Source organism: Saccopteryx leptura, chromosome 2 (genome assembly GCF_036850995.1).
Source record: "Saccopteryx leptura isolate mSacLep1 chromosome 2, mSacLep1_pri_phased_curated, whole genome shotgun sequence".
NCBI classification, from domain to species: Eukaryota; Metazoa; Chordata; class Mammalia; order Chiroptera; family Emballonuridae; genus Saccopteryx; species Saccopteryx leptura.
Window position 1 is genome coordinate 29,080,538 of NC_089504.1, and position 11,659 is coordinate 29,092,196.

The following is an 11,659-nucleotide window of genomic DNA, read 5'->3' on the forward strand; positions in this document are numbered from 1 at the left end:
ACCATTCACAAAAATAAACTCAAAATGGATAAAAGACGTAAATGTAATCCGTGAAACCATAAGCATCTTAGAAGAAAACATAGGCAGTAAGCTCTCTGACATCTCTCGCAGCAATATATGTGCCGATTTATCTCCACAGGCAAGTGAAATAAAAGACAGGATAAACAAATGGGACTTTATCAAACTAAAAAGCTTCTGCACAGCTAAAGACTATCAGAACAGAATAAAAAGACATACTACACAATGGGAGAATATATTTGACAATGCGTCCAATAAGGGGTTAATAACCAAAATTTATAAAGAACTTGTAAAACTTAATACCAGGAAGACAAACAATCCAATCCAAAAATGGGCTAAAGAAATGAATAGACACTTCTCCAAAGAGGAGACACCAATGGCCAATAGGCATATGAAAAATGAGGCAAGCATAATTCTGATTCCAAAACTAGGCAAAGACAACACAAAAAAAGAAAATTATAGGCCAATATCCCTGATGAATTTAGATGCAAAAATGCTCAACATCACTAATTATTAGAGAAATGCAAATATGAAAAAATGCTCAACATCACTAATTATTAGAGAAATGCAAATTAAAACCATAATGAGATATCACCTCACACCAGTCAGAATGGCACTCATCAACAAAACAACACAGAATAAGTGCTGGTGAGGATGTGGAGAAAAGGGAACCCTCCTGCATTGCTGGTGGAAATGCAGACTGGTGCAGCCACTGTGGAAAACAGTATGGAGATTCTTCAAGAAATTAAAAATCGAACTGCCTTTTGACCCAGCTATACCACTGTTAGGAATATACCCGAAGAACACCATAGCACTGTTTGAAAAAAAGAAATACACCCCCATGTTTATGGCAGCATTGTTCACAATAGTAAAGATCTGGAAACAGCCCAAGTGTCCAGCAGAGGACAAGTGGATTAAAAAGCTTTGGTATATATATACTATGGAACACTACTCAGCCATAAGAAATGATGACATCGGATCTTTTACAACAACATGGATGGATCTTGATAACATTATACTGAGCGAAATAAGTTAATCAGAAAAATCTAAGAACTATATGATTCCATACATAGGTGGGACATAAAAATGAGACTCAGAGACATGGACAACAGTGTTGGAGTTACACGGTGTGGGGGAGGAGAGGGAGGGAGTTGGAGGAGGGAGGGGCACAAAGAAACCAGTTAGAAGGTGATGGAAGACAATTTTATCAATGTCAACCCATCTAAGTTAATCAAAAAAAAAAAAAAAAAAAAAAAAAAGAATGTGTCTCATGGCTAATTCAGGCAGTTAGAAGAATAGTATAAGGATGCTAATTCTGCTTCTCAGGCCACATCCTTCAAAAGGGGCCCCAAGCAAATTAGTTATTTGGCCACTCTGATTTTGCCAATTGGATTTTAAAAAAAATAGGTCAGGAATGCCCTGAAATGGAACTAACAATACATGAGCATAAATTTAAAGAACTTTTAGATACTGGAGCTGATGTATCTGTTATTGCTAAGCTACATTGGCCTCCTTCCTGGCCCACTCATGCAGCAGCCACAGAATTACATGGTATAGGGCAGAGTAAATCCTCTCAACAAAGTTCTAGTTTTTTACATTGGGAAGATTAAAAAGGTCATTCTGGATTTTGTAAGCCTTATGTGCTCCCTAGATGGCCAGGGAATTTGTGGGGTGGAGATGTTTTGAAAAATATGGGAGCATTACTTGTCAGTCCTAATGGTTTAGTCAGTACTCAGATGCTTGATCGGGATTTTTGCCCACCAAGGGACTAGGGAAGGAACAGCGAGAAATTCTCACCCCCATAGAAGTGGCACTCAATACCAGAAGGATTAGGACATCAAAATTTAGCATAGGGGCCTTGGTATCTCCTGCTACCCCAATAATGCATTGTGCAGACCCAATTACTTGGAAATTAGATAATCCTGTATGGGTAGACCAATGGCCCCTTTCTCAGGAGAAACTTAGGGCAGCTGCTCAATTGGTACAAGAGCAGCTACAGCTTGGGCACATTGAACCATCTAATAGCCCATGGAATACACTTCCATATTTTGATCTTGCATCCTGGATTATCAAGGGGCATAGGCGACCATTACAGCTTATAGGTTTTGAGCCTCAAAATTATTGTTGTTCCTTTTTTCAAAGGATCAACAACAATGGCTCTGGGAAACTTCCACTAAATGGTAAATCGCTCTTGCAAATCAATGGACAACTTTATACTGAAACTGTCAACTTAAAATCAGCTGAAAGTCTAGAATTATTTGCCATCATCATGGCTTTTCTGCATTTGCCATATTCCTCCTTTAATCTATATACAGACAGCAAATATTTATTTATGCTGTTTCCACTATAAAGACTGCTGTCTTAGGGACAAATGCTGATGAACTATTTCAGCAGTTCCTCCTTCTTCAAAGACTTGTATGTCAACATAGAGCTCCATGTTTTATAGGACATACTCGAGCTCACTCCATGCTCCATGGAGCTTTAGCACAAGGGAATAGCTTTTTTTTTTGTTTCTTTCTTTCTTTTTTTTTTTTTTTTTTTTTGTATTTTTCTGAAGTTGGAAACGGGGAGGCAGTCAGACAGACTCCCGCATGCGCCCGACAGGGATCCACCTGGCACGCCTACAAGGAGGGGATGTTCTGCCCATCTAGGGTGTTGCTCTGTTGCAACCAGAGCCATTCTGGCACCTGAGGCAGAGGCCACGGGGCCATCCTTAGCGCCCGGGCTGGCTTTGCTCCGGTGGAGCCTTGGCTGCAGGAAGGGAAGAGAGAGACAGAGAGGAAGGGGAGGAGGAGGGGTGGAGAGGCAGATGGGCACTTCTTCTGTGTGCTCTGACTGGGAATCGAACCTGGGAATCCTGCACACCAGGCCGACGCTTTACCACTGAGCCAACCGGCCAGGGCCTAGGAATGCCCTTGTTGATCAAGCTACCCAAAAGAAAATTATTTGGAGCAACCATAATAGATCGAGCAATTCAGTCTCATACTATACATCACCAGAATGCTGCAGCCCTGTGTAAACAGTTTCAACTTTCTCGGGAAGCAGCATGGCAGATTGGGAAATCCTGTCCAAGGGGTCCTATACTACAATCTACCCCTTCATTTGGAGTTAACCCTCAAGGACCCCTACCAGGACAACTTTGGCAAATGGATGTTACCCATATACCTTTATTTGGCAAACGGTCCTATGTCCACGTTACAGTGGATACATATTCTGGATTTATAGTAACCTCTGTCAGAACAGGAAAGGCTGCTAAGCATGTTATAGTTCATTGTCTGTATGCATTGTTCTATTATTGGATTTCCTAAACTGGTTAAACTGAAAATGCTCCTACATATGGAGCAAAAGCATTTACTGTATTTTGTCATTCTTAGAATTTTTAAAGTCAAGATATTATTAAAGTGTACCCAGCAAATATTTTAAGGTCAATTTTAAAAAATTTAAAAGAGAGTAGTCATATCCTGGAACTCCTATGGATCTATCATATCATGCTTTTTACTTAAAAAAATTTTAAATTTCTTTTGAATGCTGATGAATAGGAGACATCAAATCTTTTTCTCCTGCAAACTACTACCTTCTTTATTTGATCCAGCTAATAACACTGTTTTGTCTTTTTCTAAATAGCTCCAGATATATGGAAAAGATTTATATAGGCGGATGGGGATCCTCAAACCCCTCAGCAAGATCTTCTGAGCATGGCTTTTAAGATACCAAGAGGCAGAAAAAGCCCAATAGAGATCAGGGGAACTACCAGCTTTTAGGTTACACCCTTAAAGGCTCCAATGCCCCAAAGGGGTCTCATAGGATGCCATCTGGATCCTGCTTCAATAGTGGAAAGGAAGGTCATTGAGCTAAAGCCTGCCAGGCTTACACGCCTCTGCTGTGAGGAAACAGGGACACTGGAAGGTAGGCTTCCCCCTCACTCCTCTAAGGGAGGGTTCAGTCTCTTCCAGCCCTGCTCCAGCCACCTATGACCTAACCTTGCCCAGAAAGCTGGGGTTTGCCACTGAAGGCTGAAGGTGCCCAGGGCTGTTGGCCCCATCTACAACACTGTGGACGAGCCTAGGGTATCTCTTCCAAGAAGCAGGTAAACTGATCTCATTTGCACAAGGGCCACTTAACTATGTTTTGCCTGAATAGTCAGGTTTTTTATTCTTCCCTCAAAGATCTCTGTTGTGGGTGTTGATAGTCCTATTTTCTGCTGCTTTGTTTAATATATAGTGTTTCCTTTATTCCTCCTACCTCAATGCCCCACTCATATTTCAGGCTGGGACCTACTCCTAATTTGAGCTCTCTTTCCCCCTTTTGCCAACTTCTATTATGAATCTACCTTTGCCACCCAGCTTAGTGTATCCCAAGGTTCTCTTTACCAAGCCACAGTCACAGAGCTCCTGGGAAAAGCCACCTGGTCTCATCTCTCCAGGCAGAGGAGAACAGAAGCTCCATATTCACACATGCTGCAGATGGCATTTCCAGTCTACCTAAATCATTACCAGCCAGAAGCAGCGGTCATTGGGACTTGGACGTGAGCTGCAAAGTATAGAATTGTGACAACAATTCCAGTGCCATGCGAATTTTTCCTGGACTCCTGCTTCTTGTGACAGCTCCTAACAGACTGAACTGGGGTTGGGTTACATTTTTTCAGGGATTTGGCATGGTGTTGGGGCCAACTTGGACTTGGTGAACATGTTAAGTATACTACTCCTTTATGGATTCTTGCTGTATTGGCCAAGAGTTTGCTTAAAGGCTTTAATCACTGTAAAAAAAAAAGAAAGAAGACTAGATAAAGAATATGTAGCATATATACACCATGGTATACTATTCAGCCATAAAAAATGATGACATCGGATCACTTACAACAAAATGGTGGGATCTTGATAACATTATATGGAGTAAAATAAGTAAATCAGAAAAAAACAAGAACTGCAGGATTCCATACATTGGTGGGACATAAAAACAAGACTAAGAGACATGGACAAGAGTGTGGTGGCTGCGGGGGGTGGGGGGAGGAAAGGAGGGAGAGGGGAGAGGGGGAGGGGCACAAAGAAAACTAGATAGAAGGTGATGGAGGACAATCTGACTTTGGGTGATGGGTATGCAACAGAATTGAATGACAAGATAACCTGGACATGTTTTCTTTGAATATATGTACACTGATTTATTGATGTCACACCATTAAAATAAAAATTGATTTATAAAAAAATAAATAAATAAAGTGAATTTTTCAAGATTGATTAATACAAGTTTAGTATAGAACAATCATTATATACCAACAACAAAAACATAAAAAGTGGAATATAAAGCAGAAGTTATAATAGCATCAGAAGCATAAAAATATAAATAAACCTAATATAATATGTGTTAGACATTTATACAAGAAAAACGAATACAACCTTATTGAGAGAAATTAAAGATGTAAATAAATGGAAAATTGTATCTTCCTAATGGATTAGAAGATTCAGTAATTTAAAGATGTTAATTAAGATGTAGCTTCAAGGTAATCCCAATAAAAATTCCAGCGAAATGATAAGAAAATGCTAAAATATATGAATGCTAATACCAACCAAACCATCCGTAAAGAAGAAAAGTTTAGAAGACTAGAAATCAAGACTTATTATAGAGCTAGAGTTGTTAATATGATGTTGTATTTGTACAAAGATAGGAAAATAGACCAGCAGAATGGGAGACCCAAAACAGATCCATAGAAAAATGGCCAACTAGTTTATGTGAAAAATAACACTGCAGTGCAGTGGTGAACAGATCTTTTCAATAAATCATGTTGATTCCAATAGTATCCATATGGTTAAAATAAATTTTAATCACTCATGCCATACACAAAAATTAATTCCAGATGGATTGTATATGTCAATATCAAAGGTAAAAATGTAAGACTTAATAGGAAGTCAGGTAGCAGATTTAAGTAAGGTAGGGCATTCTATGAATAAAAATAAGATAAAAAAATGAATAAAATGGTGATTCTTTTAAGAAGGGTAAATACCCAAATGAGTCCTGTTAGATAGGTAATGAAAGCATCTGTTGTTACATCAGTGTTACATTGCTACAGTGATACAACATCATAAACAATCATAAAATTTCATTGGCATACCAAAATGAACATCTGTTGAAGCCTACCAGATAATTGTTTATCTGGACTGGAGCCAAGGGATGTCAACTAGATAGATGATCTTTGCATCCCAAATCAGCTCTGAGTTGGCTTGTTTTAGGACTCACTAATTTGTTGAGGATTGACTGACAGGTGGCACACCTAAAGTGACCTCAATGGTGGCAACTGGGGCAACCCAGTTCTGCTTCATGTGTAGTTCATTCTCCAGTTGGCTAACTTGCACCTATTCTCATAACAATAGCAGAGATGGAAGAAAAAGGGCTAATCTAACTGTGCAAGGGCTTTACTTGTCTCTGCTTGCATTATATAGTATTTGCTAATGCCCCAGTGACCAAGTCAGGCTATGTGCCTAGGGTCAAAAATCATACTGGGTGGCCCTAGAAAGGAGTGAATAACTGAGATCATGAATGCAATTAATTTATTCCAACTGTATAAATCACTTAACTAATCAGTAGTTTTAAGTCCAGTATTCATTCTAATGCACTACACCATCAGGGATTTTTATATAATAGGTATAAAATCACAACCGTTGTACTAGGAACTTAGTCTACTTGAGGGACATTTGATAGTAATAAATTATCTTGATTGATCAATACTCTCTCTTCACTTTGAAGCAATTTAAAAGCTCCGTAAGGATATTTTATCTTCTATTACTCTGATAACTGAGATATTTGGAGAGATTTCTAAAAATAAATGGGTCACTTTACAAGCTCAGAGCCCATATGGGAAGGCATTTCTAGTGTTCTATTAATTGCAGTATTTGCTGTATAATTCAAGGGCAATCTACACAATGGATGGAATAGGCAAATGGTGTCCTCAATTCTGCTTACACAAATGCTGCTCAAGATTCAGGTCTTTCCCTGGCTGGATACCATGGTTAGTTAGAGCATCACTCCAAAGCACAGAGGTTGCTGATTTGATCCCTGGTCAAGGCACATACAGGAACAGACCAATGCTCCTGTTTCTCTTCCTCTCTCTCTAAAACCAATCAATAAAAAAAAAATCAGGTCTTTTACAGGGCCAAATGACTTGAAATAATAAAAATATTTGCCTAATGGTTTTGGTCCTGAATTAGTTTATGTAACTTAGAGAATCACACCCTTGAGAACTGGAAAGTTCTTAATTTTATCTTTCTGAATCACAACATTAAATTGTTATGGGAATTGGAAGGTCCCTAAGAGCTACAGGGATCTTAGTAGTCTTAGTTCTGGGGTAAATCTTTGGAAGTTTTTTGGAGCAGATCATAGAGGGTGATTCTGGCAGAACAAATCTTCATACCATGACTTGTCTTAAGTTATTTAAAAATTTTTAATTGATAGAAACAATGTAAATTGAGATTTCATGAATCAGACAAGATTTGGATTGATTTTTTGCAAACTAAGAGCCCATAATGTTTTTCCTGGTAGTCTTCTGAATACAACTACCTCTGCACAACTGACTTTAATATAGTTTTTATAAAGGATTCTGAATCTTTTACTCTTTTGAGCATTGCACCAGATTGATGAGAAAGGCCATGCTGAAGAGAACTAATTCTGAATATTGAAGCATACATTAACCAAAGGGAAGATGTTCTTCATAAGTGCTGAGGTAAATGGGAGCAGACATTATCCATCTCTTTGTAATCTCAGATTTACAAAATTTATTGAGGGGGTCTCAACTAGGCCAGGAAACTAGAATACAGATCTTTACTTAAAAAAAAGGATAATATTGAGTAAAGGATAATATTGAGTTGAAGAAATGAGTCATGAGTATCCAGGGTGGGGCAAAAGTAGGTTTAAGTTGTGAGTACAGGAAACAAGAGTTTATTCTTGTATTATTATTTGTTAATTATGATATTATTTTTCATACAAACGACTGTAAACCTACTTTTACCCCACTCTATAGTATAGGATTTTTAGTATTATTATGCCCTAGATTTTCTCATTGATCTCAGACATATCATTAAACTCCTTCAAGCATCTGTCAACTTTAAAATGAGAGGGTTGGCACATAGGTTCTCTGAGTCTATTCCGGCTCTGACATTTGAAAGGGACATCGTAGGAAAACATTTAATTATTTTAGCACTGTAATGAGAAGTCGTTTTTAGAGAAAGAGAAAATATTCAGAAAAAATAAGTTGGGGTAGATGAGACTCTGGCAGGTGAGATTAGAGTAAGGGAATGGTGAGGACTCAGTTTGCATCAGAAAAGACGTTCCTTCCTTCGTTGTTTTGTTTCTGAAAGGGAGGACGGGATTTGCAAGAGAGGAAGGAGATGGAAGGCAGGAACCAGAGCTAGAGCGAGGAGCCTGGGTGCTTGCCGGGGAGAGACCCCCCAGAGAAACAGCGGAGGTAGGGGTGTGGGCTGACCAAACGGACTTGAGAGACCAGCAATATGTAACAGTCACCTTCCTGGAAATAACCAGTATAGTGTTCATATTTATCTATGGATTGGGGTTGCAATTTTAATAGATTATGAAGAAGTGCAGAATTATTTTATCTGAATCGATGTGGCCAGCACCAGAGTGGCATACAGGTGACTGATGGTTCTGGAAAGCAGGGAGACCATGAAATCAGAAACCCTTTGTGATTGTCTGAAATTTAAGAGAAGCCATGGAATTGGGGTGGTGGATGGAGGATTGAAAAGAAGTGAATCTAGGCTTCCCATCTCTGCACAAGGTAGGAATGGTCATCCTTTTTGTATAGATTAGAAAATGAAGTTTTGAAGAGGTCAAGTGATTTGCCTAATTTTGCATACCAGTAATTAGAGTGGTTGGATTTAGAGCCCAAATCATACATTCTGAGGATAGTGCTTTAATTGTCTACAGAGAACGAATGTTTGGAAAATTCTACTTCTTCTAAGAGTACAAGTGGTCATTGTTTTTACCCCCTCATTTTACATCAACTGTTTAAAGACAAGAACTTATCATCTTTGTTTCTTAAGCCAACTAGTTGTTTTTTTAAATGTTACAGATAAGATTGCAAATGTAAATGACAAGTTGAGAATTCTTCAGGCTTTTAGGTTGACACAGAGCTATCATGAAAATGTGCTTAACATGTATTAAAACCCCACTATGTACAAGGCAGCATTGTGACATTAAAAATCTTAAATATCAGTTATTAATCTGCTCAGATTGTAGGATACAAGAAGCTCACAGTCCAGTAGTTGCTCACATATGACTATATGGATCAGCGTGAACATCTGAATAATGTAAATATGTACAAAGAATGAAGTGTACTTGAGACAATGGCATACAGTTTTAATGGTTGGATAAAACATTCAAGAGACACACGTTGTGAAGGAAGGACACTCTTGGTGAACAAACTGTAAATTAAAGCCGTACAAATAGAAAATGGCATGGTAAGTATGAGGAACCACAAGGTGGTTGTTACTTCAGACCAGAGTGTGGAGGGGGAGAGAATATTGGGAGATGAGGTTGGAGAGGTAGGCGATGATGAAAATGTGAGGCTTGTGTGTTTGTGATTGATTTTATTTTAACTTCTTCTTGTAGGACAGTAGTTTTTAAATATGTTCTGAGATATATTGCAAGTAATTTGATGTGCATTATAAAATACTTACTTGGAAAATGATTTTCTAAGAAAATATAAGTTCAAGATTATTTTATATTCAGAATGCCTTCTTGAAGACAGAAATCAGTTAGTGTTACAGTGACTGGACTCTTTTCTATCTTCTATTTATATTCTTTAGTGTGTAGCCTATCCATCTGTATTATATCATTTGCAGCTTTATGAAGTGCAACCGAATATTTTCTTGTTGCAGCTTGCATAAAATATTTGTCTTTTGCCCAGTAAGCCTCCCCTGGTTCTTGAATAGGCCCAATGCACTTTTTTATTAAGCTAATTCTCAAAAAGTCTCCCTAAGGAGCACCCCCAAAATAAAGTTAGGATTCTTCATGTTTGCCTGGTACCCTGGGGTGTACATATTATTTTATTGTAATTTTTTATTTACTTGATTGTATGATATATTTTATTGTGAGTTGCCTGGGAGTAGCTTTAGATCTTTAGTGATATAATGTGTTCAATAAATGTTGAATGAATGAATAATTAAATAAATAGGTATTGCCAGGATAATGCTTCTTTTAAAGTACCCCTAACCAAAACACCTTAAAAGTTGATACAGTTTCAAATTTTAAGTATATACGCTGTATACTCTTATTCACTACAACAGATGAACAAAAAGGAATAAAATGGTCAAGACAAACTCGACAGTCATATCAGATTTTATTTTTCTGGGATTTACTTACTACCCTAAAGTTGAAGTCACCATATTTGTGGTATGCTTGCTGATGTACCTGGTCACCTTGTTGGGTAATATTATTCTGATCTCCATCACCATCCTGGATTCCCACCTGCACACACCCATGTATTTCTTCCTCAGCAACCTCTCCTTTCTGGACATCTGGTATACTTCCTCGGCTCTCACTCCAATGCTGGCAAACTTTGTTTCAGGGAAAAACACCGTCTCATTCTCAGGATGTGCCACTCAAATGTACTTCTCTCTTGCCATGGGCTCCACTGAGTGTGTGCTCCTGTCTGTGATGGCATATGACCGATACGTGGCCATCTGCAACCCCTTGCGATACCCCATCATCATGAACAAGAGAATCTGTGTGCAGATGGCAGCTGGCTCCTGGGTGACAGGTTGCCTCACCTCGCTGGTGGAAACAGTGTCTGTGCTTCAGCAGTCTCTCTGTGGAAATAACATCATTGATCACTTCACTTGTGAAATTCTGGCTGTCTTGAAACTGGTTTGTGTTGACACTTCCAAAGTGCAGTTAATCATGCTGGTGATCAGCGTCCTCCTTCTCCCTATGCCGATGGCTCTCATTTGTATCTCTTACGTGTTTATCCTCTCCAACATCCTAAGAATCACCTCAGCAGATGGTTCAAGCAAAGCCTTTTCAACATGTGCAGCCCACCTTACTGTGGTGGTTTTGTTCTATGGGACAGCTCTCTCCATGTATCTGAAGCCCTCGGCTGTACACTCACAAGAAATAGATAAATTTATGGCTTTGGTATATGCTGGATTAACCCCCATGTTGAATCCTATCATTTATAGTCTACGAAACAAAGAGGTGAAAATGGCTGTGAAAAAATTGCTGATTAGGAATCCTCTTTGTGCTCTTTTAATCCCTCGTAGTAGATAATAATGATAAACATGACAGGATGTTTAGTGGCCAATATACACCAGAACATTGGGATAATGGGGGAAGACATTTATTTTAAATATGTGATTTCCTTAGTCTCTTCCTTGACAAGCCACTGAAACTCTAACATAATACAGATATATTTTAAATAAACATCAGAAATCTTATACACATAAGTCTCATGGTGAAAAATTTCAATTTTTATTCTGGGTTATAGAGTATAACTTTAAAATAAACATTAAAGGTTAGTATATTGAATATTCAGAATTGTATACATGTAATATATAAATATAACTCTAGTCAGTTTTTAAAAGCTAATTTGTGGTTAACCTTTATTTTAAGTTGAATTGTTACTCTCCAAAACTTATGTTTA

At 38.2% G+C, this 11,659-nt stretch overlaps 1 protein-coding gene across 1 annotated transcript; it reads left to right on the forward strand.

Annotated features, from left to right (window-relative positions):
- The first annotated feature begins 10,326 nt into the window (after positions 1 to 10,326).
- Positions 10,327 to 11,286, forward strand: LOC136392949 (olfactory receptor 13F1-like). Its single transcript, XM_066365639.1, has one exon. The coding sequence runs from the start codon at positions 10,327 to 10,329 to the stop codon at positions 11,284 to 11,286; it is 960 nt and encodes a 319-aa protein (XP_066221736.1).
- The last annotated feature ends 373 nt before the right edge of the window (positions 11,287 to 11,659 follow it).